The following is a 20,598-nucleotide window of genomic DNA, read 5'->3' on the forward strand; positions in this document are numbered from 1 at the left end:
AGACAAGCAAAGGTTCATCTGTGTTCTAGGAAGCTTGCCTTGTCAGCAACTCACAATGAATTGAACCATGAACTGCAGGAATACTGCACTCCTGAAATTTTAAATGATGATATTCTAAATTATTATTATTATCATTGCATGGTAATCTCTGCAGCCAAATACCCTAATTGTCAGACTTGTGATCAGAATGTGAATGAAGTAACAGGATATAGCAGCATGTGTGGAGAGACATCAGTGGAGTTTGTAGAAATTTAGGTGCTCTTTTGAAATGTGCTTGTGTAAATCACGGACCTTAGGCAGAGGTGAAAAATGCTCATGTGTATTGAACAGTGGAGTAAGATAAACTTTCAGGATGTTTTAAAATGTATGTGCATTGTTAATGCTGTATCTGCAATAGGTTTAGTCTGGCTGTGGAAGGGAGAATGGGTAGTCTGTTTGAATGACAACATGTACTTCAAAATTAATGACTCCCCTCTGACTGACAATTTCAGTCAGTTTGAGAGTCATAGATGATCAGAATGATTATACAGGTTAGCAGCTTGTGTGTGGAATGGAAGAACAGGTTTGTAATTTTAGAAGGCCATGATCTCAAGTTATGGATGCTTTTTGCAATATATTACCTTATATAATCATGAAGTTTTTATTCATTACTGATGCTTGTTGCAACCATACATTATTTGCATATTTTAGGTAATATTTTATGTTATTTCATTTGCATTCTCAAATTTGATGTGAGATTATTTTTCTGTATAGCAATGGTGTCTGCTGGAGACCCAGGGATTTATGTCTTTTTCCATCTCAGGTCTTAATTACTAAGCTGAAGTCTCTGATTGGATGGGAACTGATTAGATGTGTAGCCAGATGGTTGTAGGGTTGAATCCTGGTTGGAACACCACTGACGTGCCTTTCAGCCATGTTTTACTGTCCAGCTATAGAAACAGTAAATTAGTCATCTTGGGCACCCTGGATAAGGGCATCTGTTGTTCAAAGAAATTTTATATTTTTTAATAGCATCAGGACTGTAGATCCTCAGGATCTTCAGTAGACACCACTGTTACAGAGTGAAGATTTTGACTCGTATTTTAAGGACCTGATTTTAATCACATTAGTCATCAAGTGGATTCTTTGTGTACAATATATGGAAGTTATAAATATGATAAAGAACTCACTACTTAACACATCCTACCTGTTCAGTAGACAGAGTTCATGTTTGAAACTCAAATAAAACCCAAATAATCAGATTGCATTTCTTTCCAACCTTTTATTAACAGCAAAAGGTATAAAAAAAACATTATACATTTATTTTAATTTGCATACAGTAACTAGTCTCACTCCATTACCGATAATACAAATAAAACAAAATAAAAAAAGCTTGAGTTCAAGCCTGTTCATCTGATATGTTTCAAAATAGAGAATGCTTCTGTGTATGAGCATTATATTGTTTCCTGATGCCCAGGGTCTCAAAGACCACATAAACAAATTACACTTCTTTCAACTTGGTACACTGAGAATAAGAAAAGTCCAGGTACTATCTGATCATAAGTCATTTGGTACTGACTTTTCATGATTACAAATGCAGGAGTAGTACACCATGACTCCCACTGTCCAAGAGTATGTACACCTTGTATGACTCAGTGATATTGTATACTACCCAGCGGAATGCATAAACTTTAAAATCCATGTATCCACATACATTATGAATGCGATCAACAAGGTTTTAGTTCCAATGGGTGTAAAAAGCATACAAGAAATGGATGCACTAATCAAAAATTGATTAAATGCTCACAATGAATCCTTCTCTCTTGGTCTGATCACTATGACTAGCAGCAAACATTTCCACTTTCAAATTCCCTTTCGTACACAAAAGTGTTGTTCAAAGTAGGTTAAAACCATGCTGATATGACATTCTGAATAATCTACCTGTAATTTAATTCACAGTATTATTAGTCATTTGCACTCCAAATAAAGACCAGCACCAATGCATGTTTCCAACACGTACTAGACCCCTGCCCGTCATTTGATTTTTTAAAAATGCTACATTGTATTGGAGTGAAATGACAATTCAGAGTCACTTGGATTGTATTACTTTTTGAGGTGCTTGTCTCTACTGTGAATTTCATTTGGTATTTTTCAGTAAACAGCCAGATGAGTTGCTAAGACAAAACCACAACTGAACAGGTGACACACTTCACAAGGCCAGTGCTGGATTCCTTTCTCTGTACAACCACATTGACCTTCTATTTTTTTTTCTAACTTCAGTACAACAATCTGGGGTTCAAATCTCACTCCTCAGTTCCACCAGTCCAACAAGATACGAGTTCAATAACGTAACAGTTCTGATGGTCACCATAACTCTACTCTGCCTTCGAAATTCGACCTTGCAACGTACCATAAATCAATTCTCTGCACGTGCTCCACGTCGCACCATAGCTTTCCTGACTCCACTACTAGCCCAAGCGTCCACCAGCTGGCATTTGTCAGCCAACAGTTCAAAACAACTGTTTTGAAAACGCACACTTCTCTAGAATATTCCACTCTTCGGTCCGCAGACCCCTATTCTGCTACTCAGCTCGTTTCCTTCCAAAAACCGCCGACACGCTCCTTACGATGCCTTTGAATCCCGCACCCCCTTTCTTAAGTGCCCTCGCCTCCCGAATGAGGTCCAGCAATTCGTGGAACACAAGTAGTACGCCGTGGTACGTTTCGGCGGCCGAGATTTCGAAGAACCCACAGTCAGCTGAGAGAGCCAGGAGTCGTCCCTCCTCGCTGGAAACCGTGCGTCGGTGCTGGAGGTCGCGCTTGTTGCCAACGATGATGATGGGCGACATCCCGGACGTCTTCTTTGCTTGTCTGATAAGATGCACCTGTTGCCGCACCACGTCAAAGCTTGACCGGTCGCAAATGCTGTAGACCAGAATTAAACCATCGGCCCACTGCAACTGCTTCTCGGTAATTGACTCCGTTGTTTCACAGTTCTAAAAAAATCAGACGGGATGATGTTATTATATTTTCACAAGTTGGAAACTGGTTTCAGCACTAGGATCCACACAAAGCTGCGTTCATGATTAATCATAATTAATCATTAATCATGATAGGCTAAATCATGAGTAAACTCGTCAAAACTGTACTTTGTATTTTTAAGCTTTTCATATACATTGTGTCATATATTTCCACACACGAGGAGGGATGTCTATCCTCTATCCCTCACCTGTGGATATAGGGAATCCCAGATGTTGAACGATATCTCCCGTCCGTCAACTTTGTCATTGTGATTGTATATTGATTCTGTGGGGGAAAAAAGTGAAGACATCAGGTTATGCGACCATCATTAAGGGAATACCAGAGAACCATCTGAGGCGTTCGAGTCATTGATGTTTGCACGTTGCACTTACCAATATCTCCGTACTCGCCGATGAATCTTCTGGTGAGAAATCGCACGGTGAGGGCTGTGAACAGAGAATTTGCACTGTAAGTATGGATTCCTTCTCACCTACATTCAGTCTCGTATGTATCGATACATTAAAGTGCTATGCTACGACACAGTTCAGTGTCCTCAATCAAAGTAAATATGGCAATACCGTAAATAATGTATATGTCTTGACAAAATGCAGCTTTGATAGTTTACATCTTGCTAAATCTGTTTCTCTACATTTATTGGTTTAAGTATAATTGCTTAAGCAATATTTTATAAAGTATTAAGGTAAGATATTGAAAATGCTCACCTGATTTCCCAACGTTTTCGGCTCCAAGCAACAATACGTTAGCTTCGACTTTTTGCTGCGCTCCATCCATTGTTTTGCTTTGCTGGGAGCTGGGTTTGACCTGAACCACCATTTGTCACAAGTAATATGTTGTCTGAGGATTTAACTTTCACTACAGCGTGCTCGTCGCTCTTTGACCATACCCCGTCGCTACTGGGTTTTTATGTACAGTTGGGCGGTACCTCTCCATAAATGGAATTTCAGCTGAGCCAATAAGAGACTTGGGCGACCGTTGGCGAGGCACACAGCATAACAAGTTTGAACTCTGAGAAATTCTCATTTACCCCCCAGGGAGATGAGGAATACTAAACTGCAGCCGGAAAGGATAAAAACGTTTGAAGGAGGTGGAAGAGACTGAACCTGACATTGTAGCCCTTGATTAATTTTGCGCAGAAAACTACATTAGGGGAAACCACATTAAGTCGTGATATATCAAAGTTATTTGCTAGGCAGAGTTATATCTGAGGCGGATCCAACACAAGCACCGTGGTATGTTGTGTAATCAGTTAGTATTTCGAGGTTTTCAATTTGGACAATGTCGGTCATGCGTGCATTTTAATATTAGAGACCTGGATCAATTACATCAATCCCAGTTTAAATGCCCTTTGCAAAACACAGTATGGAACAGGTGTCTGATCTTTGTCGATGCTGGTCACCTTTACGACCCATACTGCTGTAGGTGCTGTAAAATTAACGGAAGGACAAACGAACTCTCTTGGGAACACCCAGAGAGATGAGGCCCGCGTGAATATCCTCAAATCTGCATCTTACAACCTTCAAATGTAATCGGTGATGAGCATGCAAAACAGAACATAGTCACAGGAGAGAAGGGACAAAAGGCAAATAGGTTCATAAGTAAATTCGTTTAATAAACCCCCAAATGAGAACGTTCCGGAACCCTACGGCGACACTGCAGCTGCAGTAATTCACTTAACCGGCACAACCTCCATGATCCCACATTTCTTGAAATTACAGCATGCCCTCCGTGATACTGGTCCAATGCTATAATGAATGAAGCTTGATTGTAAAATAATACTAAGAAATGATATAACTGACAAAGTGTGCCTTCTCATGCCTAGACGCAGGCCTACGTATTACGAAAGTTTTTGCCTGTCTAAACTCGTCATGCTAAAATTATAAGGTTAGTTGTTGAAGCAAAAAATAATTTCTGTATACAATTGGACGCAAAATTTGCTCGATCATGACAGATCTGCTCCGTAAATGAAGCAACATAAATACGTATTTGGATGGACCAAGATTATCTACAACAGCGTTTCCCACACCTCTCCTGGAAGACCCCTTGTCCTGCATGTTTTAGATCTCTCCCTGCTCCACCACAGCTGATTTAAATTTGTTATTTTGTTCATTTTGAATCAGCTGTGCTGGAGCAGGGAGAGATCTAAAACATGCAGCACAAGGGGTCCTCCAGGAGAGGTTTGGGACACGCTGATCTACAAAATCAGATTTCAATACAAGTACGACGGTAGTGTCGTAACTGACGCCATCTGCTGTACACAGTTTCACTAAGATTGTAGAGCGTACAATAACGGTCAGTTTCCGCGCAACTCCAACATTTTCTGTACAACAGCATCCCCTAGTGATTGTTAAAGAATTTTACGGAAGGAGTTGCGCGTTTATTTTCGACTTCAATATTCCATTCAGTTGCATTTCAGGCACCATGGTTTATGTGGTCGCGTCATATTTATCTTGATCATTTTGTCGGTTTATTTAGTTTTATTCCAAATGTGTCGTGGCTTCATACAATTACAGCCTTTCGGACAAACCACCTTCCTCTCACGTATGAGCTGTGTATTTTCTTAACAGGTTTACAGTACACAACCACCTGCGTCTTTCATATGCTTTAACATGTGTAGTTGAGGTATATATTTTCCCTACAAGATCAACTTTTTTGGTCGCAAACTGGCAATGCTATAGAGTGTGTTGTAATTTTATGCTTTAACAAACAACAGTAACTGAAGTGCTATTCCAGAAGGTCTGTGGCCCTCCTGTGGTTTTGAGGTTGAACGGCGTTTCTTGGGGCATACCAAATCTGTTCTATGAATTTAATCACTCAAATATATTGTAATTACACTTACATTTATTCATTTGGCAGATGCTTTTATCCAAAGCTCACTTCCAAGTAAGGCGAAGTACAACAAGCAAAAAGCCATAGTCATTGTTTACAAATATATGTCTCATGACAATGTAAAAGTGTACAGTTCATATAAGAAATAATGTTAATTTGGGTATGATCCTTGTGTGAAACAACCCTCTGAGATCATCCAACCATATAAGATATTCAGACTTGAACACAACTCCACTACTAGTGTTTCCCTTGCCATTTTTCAAGGAAATATATTAGCAATGCAAGTTATAAGTGTGTACATATGTACATATGATATGTACATATCTTTCATATCTTCATAAAGGTTTATGCTAAACCTTCATTGGAATGTGATTTTATGTTATAATGGTGAATCCGTTAAAAATTTAACTGATGAAGTTAAATTCCCTCCTTTACAGACTACACAGAAATGTGACTGTTCACAGTGAATGTTGTGTGAATAACATCTCAAAGCAATATGTAATTCCAGAATATGGAATGCGTCATTTATTCCAAATCACAGAAGCAAAACATTCCTCAAAGTATTTGGCAAACGAGAGCACTTACGCATAGTTTTCCCTCTGCTATGTAGCGAAACATTCCCACTTGTTTGAATAGTTACACAGACTGCAGGTTAAATACATACATAGTAAGTACTGGTCAGTATCCCTGTAAAGAAGGAACAAGTGGCATACAGGAGAAACATCAAATTGTGGCATTTAAACAACCCTATCTTGCAAAAAAGGCATATGTTGGACATATATTGGACCACATTCAATACCTGAGGATTCAAGGCACAGTCCATAGATATGATCATCTTCCATGCTTTTATATTGAGAGCACGAACAAATATCAGGGAACAGTCTAAAACACGGGAATGTATGAGAAGCCCAATATTGGAAACATAACCAACACGTAGGCCATTTGATTATATTTAAACCTTGTAATGAATAAGTATGAGTAGGAAATGAGTAAGTAGGTTTCTAAAACTAGGTAATTATTTTGGATTTAAAAATTGCCAGTGAAGATACAATCCTCATGTGTTCTGCCAAAGAATGCTATGACTGAGGAGTGCCAGCGCACAAAGCTATCTTCTCCTTTCCTCTACTGATTTACTCTCACAGTGTAGAGTATGTAGCTTCTCCCAGAATATCAATACCTATACATTAGGTAAGCTTCTATATGGCATTCAGATTACAAGCTCAAAAGCCAATAAATATTTTACACAGATACTTTATAAAAACAGTAGGTTTAAATTAACACAAATGTGCAAAAGCCAGTTAGCTCAGAAAACAGATCATTATAAAACAGTACATTCATCAGCACAAATTAAAACTACAAATGTTTCAAAGATATGAAAATGTGAAGTTATTTAAATGTGCAAAGCTGCTGCCTACAGCCCAATACAAGTGGGGCAAGAATGCAATCCTGAGGGACACAAGTGGTATTTGCTACAGAAGACAGATTCCCTTAATGAAAGCAGCCCTCTTTAAGCGGAAAATTTAAACCGAATAGCTGCCTTCAAGGACAGCTGTTTAAAACAGAGTCCATCAAGAGCAGCCCAAACACTCAGAAGAGCTGGAATGGAAACTGCATTTGAAATGGAGACTACAATATAAATGAAAATACTGTATGTTTCCCCTTGGCCTGGGGCACTTCAGTGTCAGTCTGTCCATCTGTCTGTCTTACACAGGTAAATAATACTGTCTTCCACATAACATCCAAGAAATAAGGGTATACAACCTCGGAATTTAGGCCTACGCACAATATTCTTGAACAAGGTTCAAGGGCAGTACTGTTATCTGTATTATTTCAACTAGGGCAAGTTCATTTTCATCAAAGATGTGCTATACGCCATGAGTGGGAATGGTCGATGTTCGTGCAAAGTGCAGTGGTTCTCCACAGGAAAACAAGGCCTTGAGGTAGATCCCTAAGCTGTATGCCAGCACGCAGTCCCAATAAAACACTGTGCTAAGTCAGGCTCTCTATGCGGCTCCTTGGCTCTCTTCCTCTGTCTCCGCTTCCACATCCTGCCGGAGTTTTTTGGGCAGCGACCCACGGTTTGCCTTAATGAACTGCCGCATCCGCTTCAGAGTCTCGCTCACCCTCTCCCTCTCGGTGTTCACGTCTCCCACGCTACCGCTCCCCTCTCTCTCAGGACGTTTCAAGAGGGAGGGATGGAGGGTCTTCCCAAAAACTTTGCCCAGCTTCTTCTGGAAGCATTTCTGAATCTTCACAACCAAGTCTGTTTCCTGAGACAGAAGCAAGTGTGAGACATGTGTGTCTAAGTGCCACTTCTCATTATTATATTACATTGTTACATTATTGGCATTTAGCAGACACTCTTATTCAGAGCGGTTTACACAAGTTATAATTCTCACATGTTATCCATGTATGCAGCTGGGTATTCACTGAGGCAATTCTAGGTTAAGTACCTTGCCCAAGGGTACAGCGGCAGTGCCCTAGCGGAGAATCGAACTGGCAACCTTTCAGTTACGAGTCCTGTGCCTTACCACTATGCTACACTGCTGCCCCTTCTCAGCTGCACTTTACAAGACATTTTTATGTGTTATCTGTGACAAATGGATAGATAGTAAAGATAACTAAAAAATGGTAATAATAAAGGTAAACATATAACAGCCAGCACATGAGTTTCATACCTCTGAATTCTTTAACAAAGTGTCCAAGAAGACCCACATGTCAGAGACAAATTCAGCGGGTGTGCGATACGGGGGAGACAGTTTCTGAAGCAGCCGCCCTCGAATCAGTGTGATGTCGATATAATGCGAGGAGAGCTAAAAAGGGACAAGGACGGGGACAGAACTATGTTAACATCAGCTACAAGTCACGTTTAACAAATGCAATCAAATACCTCAGGGAACAAGCCCAATGTTCATGTTAATTCCGCATGTAAGTATAATTGAAAAAAGCACCAAGTGGAACCATGCGTGTACACACCTCCACTGTCTCATTGAGGATGGTTCCATACGTCTTACACATCAACGCAAGTAAGAGATGCTCGCATTTCTGCCATCAGGGAAAGGAAAGCTCAACTTAGGACAACACATGCCACAAACAGGGATACAATTAAATAGCAGTGTGACACGATCAGCTTATACACTGCACAGGTACAGACTGCCACCTCACCCTCTGATCCAGAAGGCTCAGGGAGGGTCTTTTTGGTCGCTCGTCGCTGAATAGGTCCTCTGCGTCAGACAGGTCTCTACACAACGTACACTGCCACTCCCCGCTGCCAGAAGACAGTTTAAGAGAACTCAAATACAAACAAGAAGGGCACTGCAATGAGAAAGGGGATCAGCAGCAGCAAGTAATGAGGAGCCCTCCACTATAGCGCTACAAATCACCCAGTGCTCATTTGCTGAGCTCACACGTGCAGGTCTCCCCTTTGGGCTCGGAGAGACCAGCAGCTTGAGAGTCGCACCTGGCGGTGGAGCTGATGGTCGGGAGATGACAGTCTCGGTGGAAGCCCCTCCCACATGCCACGCACAGCGTCAGTGCCCCAGTGGTCCGGCAGGCTGCACAGCACACCTTCACGACCTTGCAAGGCTGGCTGAGGGGCAGGGGCTGAGAGGGGCAGGAGCTGTCCAAACCCTGGTCCAGAGAGACAGACTGAGGGAGACAAGAGAACACAATGGGAGATGAACAATCACACTGGTCTCTCAAGGGCAGCTATTACGAACCGAGACCTGACTGGTACTTTGGATGGAGAGCGCTCCAACAAGTGGTTATGTTCCTTTATGCAGAAAGGAGGAAAACAACGATTGTAAAACACAGAGAGAGTGTTGGTTTGCATGGTTAGTTTTCATTTAAATGATCAGTGAATTAATGGACGCTACTGTGAATGAGAGCTGAATTGTTGGATCTACCTGCTGTGCAGAGCAGTGATTGGTTCTCTGATGAGTGGGGCTGAGTGGGGATGATAAAGGGAACCTTTAAGCACAATCAGCTCTCTGCTTTTGAACTGATCAAAGAGATGCATGGCTGGCCTCTTGAGATGCTCTCTTGAGATGATTGGTTGTCTGGGAACTAAGGCAATCAGTGTCAAAATTCAGCAGCTCTCAAGCAGACATTAAGTGAAGGGCCAAGTAAGCCACAAATATGAACACTCACTACTCTACACTATAACACTGACTACTTCGGTCCATGATGGCCTCACTTCAACAGGCTCAGTCTGGGAAGAGAACTAACCCAAACAGAACCCTAAAATCTGAAAGCTGAATCTGCATATTCCACGTGTTCAACTCACGTTAAGCTCTAGTGCTCAGCCCACGTGGCATTTACTGCTGCAGAAATAAGCTCTTACCAGCTCACCCTCTTCGACCACCTGAAGAAGGATTTCATCTTCTGCTGCACCAGGAAGAAGGCGGAACTGGGGCAGCGGGCTTCCGGAGGGAGGCAGAGAGATGGGCATCCTCAGCATGGAGACCTGAGGAATCCATTGCCTGAAACAGCCAAAGCAAAGCAGACAAAGCGGCATGTGTAAATGAGGAACCAGCTCTGTGCATATAGCCTGTAAACGTCAAAACAGTAAAATACTACAGGACAGTATAACCTGTTCTGCAGGAGTTTGACCCATAACAATAAAATACTGCAGGACTGTATAAATACCTTGATAGACAGTATACAAGATACAAGTCAAGAACAACATCAATACACGGATAATATTAACACTAGTGGATATTATATCAGAACAAATGAATAGACTGTATTACGTGACCTGGACAGAGGCCATGATGTGCACAATTGTGCAAGTTGTCTGAATGATCATATCTGAAAGTGCAAACTGCATGTTTCAACTTCAGGTCACACTTTCCTTAAACAAACACGAATGAAATCCAACAGTTATCTTACAGTGTGCAAACTGTGAACATTGTCAGAAATACAAAGAGAGAAATAGCCACTGTTTTGCCAGAAAGAAAACAGCTCCCAGATTGACCATGCCGTGAGCCCTACCGCTCTGCCTATGCTGCAGCAGAAATGTAAAATGGCTGCACTCCAAAATGGCAGGTTCTCAGGCAAACTGGCTACAGAACACCAGACCATGAGCTCCTGAACCTGAACTGACCAAAAAAAAAAAAAAAAAAAAAAAAAAAACTTACATGCATACCTCTACCTATACCAGCTACCAAGAGCGTTATTAATCATCATTAGCATGTTGTGTATAGTAACACAGTCCATATTCAATTTGCTTAGAGTAGATCGAGGGTGTAGAAAATACTGCTATATATTTGCTGCCATATTAAGACACTGCATAGCAGTTGTTGATGTCATTTTGTGAAAGTTACCCATAGCTCCCTATAATTAGTACCTGCTAAGTGGTCCACTGGGCTCACATGCATCTGAAACATTGAGGGAGAGAGAGAGAGAGAGGCAGGAGGACAGTAAGTCAAACAATCAGCATCGCAATAAGTCTGATGTCACTGTCAGTAAATGTAGTTTATGTTGTTCAAAACAGTGTTCAATATGATTTCTGTTCACATTAGGAGTGTTTAAAACATAGTTGTGACAGTGGAGTTGAATGTAGTCCGTTGTGCTTCTGTTGCTAACACAAGACAGTAATAATATAGATAACAACAATAATACAAGATGCTTAACTGTAACGGATTACACAGGGTGACTCCGCCATGTCCATTTCTCATCTGCAATCCCAGTGTGTAACACACTCCCTTCTGAATGAACACTAACAGAATCATATTCATAATCATAATTTAAGAAGAAACTGTCATAACTCACTCTTGGAATCTGTGTTATCGTCATCGGTCTCCTTTACCTGTCGAACAGAAAAGAGCCCCTTCAAAATTTGCACTTAAATCTGACAATGACAGCAGTTAACTCCACTGACAAACATACCTCTTCAATAGAGCTGCGCTGGTCTCTCTGCTCTACTAATTCTTTCTGGGTGGGCCTTCTCACCAGTATTTCTTGTAAAACTGTTGGCTGCTGGATGTTCCAGAATTCTTCTTTATCAAGGGCAACCGAATCAGTCAGAGTGGGGCTTGGAGAAGGCATTTCAAGAGTATCCTTAAAGCCGGTAGGCAACCTGGTGTTACCATTCTCTAATTTACAGATACTGGAAGGTACTGGAATAGGTGTGGCTCTATGGGGCAACTCTTGCTGAATGGGTATTGTCTTGGAGTCAGTGTTCACAGAGTTGGAGGCCTCACTTTCTCCATGCTCTGGTTTCACTGGGTGGAGGTTGTGTTGTTTTACTGGCGCATGGGTTTCTGGAGTGAAAGAACCAAGTGGTAGGCTGAGCTGAGTCGTAGGGGACAAATTAGGTTGTTGGCAGGATTTCACTGTCATTCCCTATAAAGAAAGACAGCCAGTGATGTGAAAAATGAAGAGACTGGAATATTTCAAACTAATGCAATACACCACATGCTTTGGTTTGCTTCTTGTAACAAAAGAGCCCTGCTACTCACCAGCCAAAGAGGTTTTCCTGTCATTCTTTTAACACCTTTGTTCAATACGCTTGGTAAAATATAAAGCTCAGTCAAAGCCAACAACGACATCTTATGCAAGGAAATGTATTAAGTGTTGGCTGTTGTACAGGCAATTACTTCTAACAGAAATAGACTGGGACAGCTGGAAAACAAATGTACAGCTAGAAAACATTCCACATGTTACCCACATTCTGTGTCTGGAGAGTGCTCACTGCAGCAGGCCGAGGTTCTTGGTGTGCACTGCCACTCCCATGGTCAGCACTGACAGGTGTAAGGGTCCAGTCTGGAGGTATAGCAGGTGTGTGGCTCCCTGTGCCACCATCACCTGGTGCAGTGCCAGCAGTAACAGTGGTCATGAGCCCATCAGCCGGTGCACCTCTGGCGGTGATGTGGGCAGCGGTTCCATTGGATGACACACTGTCCTTATTAACAGCGTAGCCGCTGAGGGGTTGCATTTCAGAAGCTGCAAGCTCAGCGTCCGTGGTGTCTGACATCTCCACTGGAAGCGTTGCGTCTGTGTCTGTCACAGTGGAGGAGGGCTCGTTCTCGGTGGCATGAGGGTCCGGCTCTGTGACCCTCTCGCAGCCAGCAGGGGGAGCCCTCTCGCAGGGGGAATCGGCTGGTGCTTTGACAGGAGGGATGCACTGCGGGTTGTTAGAAAGCAGGTTGTCTTGCTGTTCTAGTAGGACAGCAGTTTGGATAGCATCAGGTACGTTGACGCTGTTGGTAGTTTGTACAGTGTGTCCATTGCTTTTCTCTGGATTCATATCCAGGATGTTTGTGCCGAGAGGAGACAGGACCATGATTAAGGGGGGTGAGGTGACAGGAGAGGACTGAGGTTCTGGGACCGTGGGAAGGGATGAGGTGGGAGGCTGGCTGACCACTACAGGGGGTGGAGAGGGTTCCGGAGAACGAATTTGTCTGGGAGCCGGTTTGGGACATTTCGGCTGATAGGGGTGAAAAGACCAGGTTTGTTTATGCTTGCGGAGCTTAGAGGGCAAAGTGTGAGATTTGACAGGGCGTGACAAAGAGGAAGGGGGAGATGGAGCTGACTGCTGAAGACGAGTGTCTGAGAGAGTGGAGGGCTGAGGAACAGGTGATGAAACTGAAGAGAGAGAAGATGCAGCGCTGGAGTTTGTAGGTGAATATGCACTGCGAGAGGAGGTTAGGATAGAGGAAGCAGGTGGGTGGGAAACAGTGGCTGTGACTTGGATATGGGAGGAAGTGGAGGAAACAGGGGTAGAAGTAGGGGGGTGACTGGAGAAGGGAAAGGGCGAGATGTGAGCAATGGGGTGGTGATGGTCGTTTACATTATGGGTTTGAAGTGGGCGATCCACAGACTTGTTTTGAACAGTTTTAGAATTTGAAAGACAAAAGGGGACCTCCTTGGACACAATTTTACCTGGGGACAGAGGGAAAACATGAAATTAGCCATATATTAGACCAATACAGAATTAAATCAGCAGTGTCAACCTCAATTTCCAGGGGGGTATGTGTATTTTTGCTTTTATATTGACATTCTTTACAGTTTTTTGAACTGAAAAAAAATAGTGCTTCATGACCAATACAGGGCAATCAGTTGTAAGCAAAACTAGCATGCATAATAGCATAAAAACATTATGAGACAAAGAGCCATTGTCTACATTTAAACATGTATTTTGGCAATAGCACACCACACCTAAATGGCACAAACATTTGAATACTAACAAAAAGTAAATACTGTTTCTAATGTACAGGGCCACGTTACTGTAATGAAACAAAACGTCACTGTGAAAAGCACCCCGAACCTCAGCATCTTAGGACTGAGGTTTACTTCTGACTGCATTCTATATTATAATAAAATCAGAGGCAATAGGGGATAAACACCACTCTGGATTGCACTGGACCTAAACAGTGACACTCCCTTGCAGCTGGCACCTGCAAGCACATTTCCTGGAATGTCATGTTTTTGCAATGCTGATGCAATGTTTAATTCCCTCAAAGACTATAGCTGTACTGAATACCTAGCGTAAGCTGACACAGATTTTTGACTGAAACAATGCATGCCTCCTGCTCACATTTAAATGCTGAAATTGTAACAGTGAGACTGGAGTTAGACCTTGCTGCAGAGATCTAAAAGTTAAGATTTAGAGGTTTACAGAGGTTTATATGAATACAATTATCTCTGAATATACTATCACATGGGTAGACATGATGTCATGGAACAGAACTACACAGATACATGTTCCCCTGTCAAGATATGTACATCTAGCAGGAAAACCTTACAGCTTTGAAGGCCTGAAGGTGGGGATCATTGCTTAAGATGTACTATGTTCTTTTACTGCGCAACAACGACAGCCTCATACTGTCATCTTCACAAATGGAGTGGAGGACATACCAAAAGTGGCAATGCGATTGCAAGAATCCTGATCACAGTGGAAGGTCACCTCCATCATAGCGGCTGCAGGCAATGCATTCTGGGACAAAAGATCTTGCAGCTGAGAGTGGATCTGTCGGCAGAAGGGTGGAGGTCAATGACCGGGCGTTAAGCCTTCAGTGCTAAAGGTCATTCTGTCACTGCAGGTTACTACTCTCTGCAGGGGGGGGGGGGGGGGGGGGGGGGGGGGGGGGGGGGGCTTACCTGTCTTTTGCAGGAGAGCAGAGCAAAGTGGTCGTCAGTTTCAAGGGCTTTCTCCATGAAGGCTAGAACGTATTCTTGTCTCTCCTTGAGACCCCTCAGAATATCCTGTTTCTCTCTGATTCTTTCTGCCTCACCTCCACACAACAGCTTGGGAATACATAAACAAAGTGTACAGCATGCAACACTGACATCTGTTTACTGCATTAATGTCATTTACTACATCACAGAACACACATTCTACTTGAACAGGCAAGATTCAGATCTGATTATTTTTTTTGTACCTTCCCCAGTTTCCCTCTATTTTGACACTAAGAGGCAGCTGAACAAATGACTAGTGCCTCTCCAAATTTTCAATTGTCTACTCCCTTTAGCAAGCAATGTAATGTACTCTACCTGCACATCCTTTAACAGCCTCATCGCCCTCTTCATCAGAGCATAGCGAATATAGACAAGCGTTTTCTGAAGTTCAGCCTTCATTCTGGATTTTACTTCCACCAAGTCCAGCAGTCTGAGGGCAAGGAGTACAAGGATGGTCAACACCAACAAGGAGAGTGACCTTCACAACTCTGTAGGACAGCCAGTCACAACCAATGAGGGAAGTGGTGGCTGTTGAAGGCAGATGCGTGCGTTTGTGTCTTTGGAAGTAATGATGTTAAAATCTGCCAATCAAATAACTCAAATCTAACTCCATTTTATGCCAACCTACGTTTTAGTTCCTCAGTTCCCAATTCTACTTAGCATCCCAGTAATTCTTAGTTTGCTTTGGCTTGTAGGTGATCAGGCTGTGACCAACAAATTTAATATAACTCGCTGCCGTGTTATACTCTACATAGAATATACGTTAAGTGGCCCACCTAGGGACTGCAGACTCGTCAGAATAGTGCAATACTTAAGACTGACTATGAGCATAAGTATCAGTAGGTTTCGAGAGGTATGGCAAGAACATATGGAAAAACCTTGAGTCCTGCTACGTGTGTCGCTAGAAATGGCCAAATGAGAAATCACAAACAAAAGTTAAGACTAACATCTTTATTGATCCGAATTGTCCCAATCAAAAGTATCCCAATCAGTTGAAGTTTAAGATTACAACAGGCAGTATAGTAGAGTGCAAATGATGGCAAATATACACAGCCTACTTATGCGGAGTCAAATGGCTATGCACTTGGTGCGCAGGAGTCCGTGCTGACAGTGCTCCCTATAGGGAGTCACACAGCTATATGCTTGGTGTGCAGGAGTCCGTGCTGATAGAGCTCTCCGAGTGCAGAAATCTTTCCCTTTATATATCTGAACCTCAAGGAGTTGGTCAGCACATGAGGTGGGGTCATGGACAGGGCCCCAATAGGTTTTGTCCTTATCTGGCTATTGACTGGTGCCAGTGTTTATTCTTGTCCCGTTATTTGGGGCATGTGAATTGGTGCTCATTCTTTTAGCTTTCTGAGTGAATTTTCAGAATAAGGGTTAGGAGACTTCCTACTGCTGTAGGACTATAACCCATTTGCTACTTGCATTGTATGGATCAGAATGAGTCCAAACAAGACAAGACCTTGAACCGAACAGAATATGCAGAAATAACAGTTGATAGCTGCAGGTTGGGATTTCACCACTGGTCAGGAGGAAGGGTCCCTGAGGGAATTGGGATCATCAAGATCCTGTGCCCTCTGACTCTCCCTACCCCCTGGTGACCCATCCTGTCGTACAGTTCCTTGGTGTGGAGGAGCGGGGACACATTCCTCAGCCAGGTGGTTTGTTATTTATGGCCCAAGAATGCTTACTTGAGCAACAGTCCCTTATTTGGTGTGCCACAGTCCATATGTTGTCTCCCATTCCCACCTTACAACTCTTACATGATAAATGTACAAATCACATAACACAACTCTTTCTGTTAGCGAGTCACAGTGTAAAGTATAGGCATGTCCAATATATGTAGACAGATGGAAAAAGCACAAAGAATCCCTATGCAGAAAAGGCCAAATATTTAATAGTGCATTACAAGTACTATAACTCAGTTTCAACACAGTACTGTACAATGCCTTGCAAACCTTTCCTTGTAAACTAGCCTTTTCATGTAAGCTAAGCAACTGCAGGTGCTCTTGACACAATATTACCAATACTTTGGTTGTTATTTTGCTGGCTAAATGTGAGTTTTACTTTAAGGTGCTTCCATGCTGACTTTAACAAAATTGTGAGTTGAGAGAGGCCTAGCAAACAGTGACACAGACGCAGTTCAAAACAGCACAGGAGATACATCATACCTTCCATCCAAGTCCAACAGGCTCTGTTTCACTGTCTCTCTCTGCTGCCTTACTCTCATCATAAGAGACTCAATCTCTTCTCGTTGAGCAGATATTGCCTCGTCTAGAAACTTATAACTTAAAAGAGAGAGAGAGACAGAGGTCATGTGACCACCATAAAACAAAAGCTTATATAATGAAATAGCATAATAATAACTAAAATACAGAAGTGTCTGTAAGACTTTGTATGCATTGCGTGCACTGTTCTGTCTTACTGTACCTGTGATTCCTGTGGTAAGTCAGCTGACAATCTCGACACGTTAGTTTATCACAAGTCATGCAGAACAGTTTCATTGGTTCTTCTCTGTGCGTAGGGCAAAACACAGTGGGGGTGAATCCTGACAAAGAGAATTTACAGTAGATATTAAATTCACACAGTACATTTATTGTATAGTAGAGTTCACACTGACTAGACAATACAAAGCATTCCATCTCCATGCTACTGACCATATTCAAATACAATTCTCTGCACAATAATGAGCAACTGACACTATCAAAATCTATTCTGCCAGTTTAATTACCCCCGATGCAAGCCACCAGTGGAAGAAATGAATTAGAACACTGCCCACACTGTCAGCATCACAGCAATTACAGTTTATATCAAGTAAATAATATTATAGCAAGTAATCATACCAAGTAATTACGCAATTCGGAGACAAAAGGTAGAAAGTCTAGTGTTTTGCAGAGGCAAAGTGTCTGAATGAGCGCACCTGAGGGCAGTATCTGTGGCAGGATGGTGTGATCACGGGTCACCCTGACCCTTTGATGCGCAGACACACAGATAGAGCACAACGCCTCACCGCACTCCACACACCACCCACTGACGGCCGTCTCCTCACATCCCGCACACTGAAAAAAAAGGGGAGTGTAGGGAGGGAGAGAAAGTGACCGATTAGTGACAACATACAAACAAGCACTACAGTACAGTAGCATACTGAAAAAAGGCAACAGGGAGAGGAACCTCTTTCAGTACATGATAATATACACAATAAGTAAACATTTACCTTGCTAACTGTATGGGTGCCTGACCCGGAGGGACATTCCTTAAGAAAGGGATTATCAGTGACCTCCAGGAGAGTGTAAAACCTTTTACACACAGGGCACTCTGGTTAATCAGAGAAAAAAATTAACACAAGGAACGCACATTGATCAAAAAAAAAAAAAAAACCATGCAAAACAGTTGCCTCTTCATTGTGGGTTTTCTAAGGGGGACTTTGGAACTGTTCTGGAGAGTTTCAGCGAATACAGGCTAAATTATTTTTATTGACAAATCATATTACATGCATTACATATACAGTGGAAAGCATAACAAGTAAGCATTTCTTATACAATTCCCTCTTGTTTGATAATCTTGGACAAACCACTATGCATTTAAAGATCGTAAATTGGCTTCAGTTCAAGGGAGAAGTACAATTCAGTTCAATTCATTCAAACTAGGCTTGGTCTGCAAAGTCTCCAAAAACCTGACCCATTCACAACCCAAACAAAATAATGTTCAAACACTATCTGGAAGAAATATAAATCGATTTTCATTTAAATTTCATTTTCATTTAAGATCATCCCATAATTAAAAGCATATTCTTGCTCTGGGTGAAAAGCATAGACATGTAGATAGGGCGTTCTGAAACGGACTGACAAAGGACAGGTCCATTATGCTCATGGACGTGACTATATTCAGACATCCACACAATTGCTGTCACCATAAATTTAACTGCGTCAACAGCCTTAAAAACATCCAACCAGATACACGCCGAGTACCGATTCAGCTGTGCCTTAAATTTGGAGTTGAAATCGCAACAACAAGCGATATAGTCGTCCACATTTTTCACTGAATGCATTTCATGATGTTACGATGTCATGCAGTAACAAACACGTTAGCCAGCTACCTGCTTAATTTGACAGTTACCTAGATCTGTGTATTACGTAAAATAACGGAGAGATCCACGAACAAACCAAACCATACCTCTGATGGTCTCTGCAGCACCGGGCTGTGGTACGCACGCTTTGCACACAGAATGCAAACAAGGAAGAAGTTGTGGACTTCGATTAGGCCTGAATATTGTCCCGCAAGCGCCACATTTTCCCAAAAACGGTGGCACCGGTGCTGGTATAACGTGTGGGTCTGTCCCCTCATTCTCAGCAAGTGAAATGACGACATGCGCTCCACTTCGACTGTCAACCATTTCTCCCATGGGAAAACGAATAAAATTTGAAGCATACAAAAGAGAGGAGTGAAGCTAGCTAGCTAGCGAACTAGCTACAGTTAAACCATCGTCAGGTCCCGCATATTCCAACAGCTAGCAAGAAAATACCAAGGGTTGCCTGGTCACTGCTGATAACAGTATGATACAGCTTGTGTTCTTTTAGCCTATGCGTTATCTTTCCACTTTAAACTTTATCTCTGATTATAAGATGGTTAAACGGCTACACTGAGTTCGCCAAACGAACGCGGAGAGGAAGTTACTATTACTTAAAGCAATACTGTCTCTCGCTCCAATCGTTAAGATTCCACCATATTCCATATTGCTGCGTAAGATACAGATTTTTTTTTTACTAATTTTACACAAGCTTAACAATTCGTGACATAATGATATGCCACTAAATACCACCCTTAACACTCCGTTAGAGTAACTCCTTCGGCGATCAACTTTTCGATCCCAACCAATGCCAGAATGAAGAGGTGGAGTTTCGCTGCTACGTCACATTTCAGGCAGTAAGCAAGCAACACGGTGTTTTAGTTCCTTGCCTCCAACAGCTAATCCCGATGTAGCGTATACAATACCAACAAATTTAGCTTTCCAATAACTTCAAAACGTATATTCGTAATTGGACGTATTTCAATAATTCAACAAACCTACTGAGTATAGGGTTATATAATACAGGCCACATATTTACAAATTTCACGTTTACAAATTTCCGTTAAAACCTCCACTCAATGTCCTTTCATGAAAACCTGTCTTCACACTGCCCATTAGTCTTCACGATGAGATGGAGAGGGCAGCTCCTCTATGCACCTCCACCTCAATACCCACATCACCAAATACTAATACAATGTAACGTGCACCGCTCACGCCCAGACAGTACTGACAACAAATGAAGTGTATGGTGATGATTTTTATTGCTATTATATTTTTTGTTATCAGACAATCAGGTTTAATCAAATATACATCAAATGTATATTGCTGAATGATTCCAATTCTGATATTGCCATCTACAGCAGTTTCATGCTGCATTTTACAAGCGTAATTATAATGTGTTCTTTCAAAGAGTTACTGGATTCTGAACTTGAGGGTCATTGGTTCAAGTTCCTATGTGTTATACTGCTGTTGTATCCTTGAGCAAATGTGTTCCTTACGTC

General features: G+C 42.1%; 2 protein-coding genes across 2 annotated transcripts; both read right to left on the reverse strand.

Annotated features, from left to right (window-relative positions):
• Positions 1–1,360: 1,360 nt before the first annotated feature.
• Positions 1,361–3,881, reverse strand: zgc:171704 (uncharacterized protein LOC100124619 homolog). Its single transcript, XM_036539261.1, has 4 exons — positions 3,723–3,881; positions 3,393–3,446; positions 3,209–3,285; positions 1,361–2,975 (listed from the first exon to the last, which is right to left on the reverse strand). The coding sequence occupies exons 1-4, from the start codon at positions 3,832–3,834 to the stop codon at positions 2,562–2,564; spliced, it is 657 nt and encodes a 218-aa protein (XP_036395154.1). The 5' UTR covers positions 3,835–3,881; the 3' UTR covers positions 1,361–2,561.
• Positions 3,882–6,884: 3,003 nt separating this feature from the next.
• On the reverse strand, positions 6,885–19,856 carry trim33l (tripartite motif containing 33, like). Its single transcript, XM_036538680.1, has 18 exons — positions 19,204–19,856; positions 18,245–18,345; positions 17,951–18,089; positions 17,461–17,578; positions 17,202–17,318; positions 15,343–15,457; positions 14,950–15,096; positions 14,707–14,818; positions 12,518–13,731; positions 11,737–12,192; positions 11,620–11,656; positions 11,195–11,225; positions 10,190–10,328; positions 9,308–9,495; positions 9,013–9,112; positions 8,824–8,892; positions 8,526–8,660; positions 6,885–8,117 (listed from the first exon to the last, which is right to left on the reverse strand). Exons 1-18 carry the CDS (start codon positions 19,430–19,432, stop codon positions 7,851–7,853), a joined length of 3,714 nt encoding a protein of 1,237 aa, XP_036394573.1. The 5' UTR covers positions 19,433–19,856; the 3' UTR covers positions 6,885–7,850.
• Positions 19,857–20,598: the final 742 nt, after the last annotated feature.

This window comes from Megalops cyprinoides, chromosome 10, assembly GCF_013368585.1.
Source record: "Megalops cyprinoides isolate fMegCyp1 chromosome 10, fMegCyp1.pri, whole genome shotgun sequence".
In the NCBI taxonomy this organism is placed as follows: domain Eukaryota; kingdom Metazoa; phylum Chordata; class Actinopteri; order Elopiformes; family Megalopidae; genus Megalops; species Megalops cyprinoides.

What these genes read in the sequence shown, in the direction of transcription:
- trim33l (XM_036538680.1), bottom strand. Translation starts at nt 19,432, where the DNA reads ATGGGAGAAATGGTTGACAGTCGAAGTGGAGCGCATGTCGTCATTTCA. An exon ending in CGATAACACAGATTCCAAGA is followed by an intron (nt 11,226 to 11,619) that starts GTGAGTTATGAC and finishes TCAATGTTTCAG; the next exon opens with ATGCATGTGAGCCCAGTGGA. An exon ending in ACCATCAGCTCCACCGCCAG is followed by an intron (nt 9,113 to 9,307) that starts GTGCGACTCTCA and finishes TTCTGGCAGCGG; the next exon opens with GGAGTGGCAGTGTACGTTGT.
- zgc:171704 (XM_036539261.1), bottom strand. Translation starts at nt 3,834, where the DNA reads ATGGTGGTTCAGGTCAAACCCAGCTCCCAGCAAAGCAAAACAATGGAT. An exon ending in CGAAAACGTTGGGAAATCAG is followed by an intron (nt 3,447 to 3,722) that starts GTGAGCATTTTC and finishes CTCTGTTCACAG; the next exon opens with CCCTCACCGTGCGATTTCTC. An exon ending in GGGATTCCCTATATCCACAG is followed by an intron (nt 2,976 to 3,208) that starts GTGAGGGATAGA and finishes TGATTTTTTTAG; the next exon opens with AACTGTGAAACAACGGAGTC.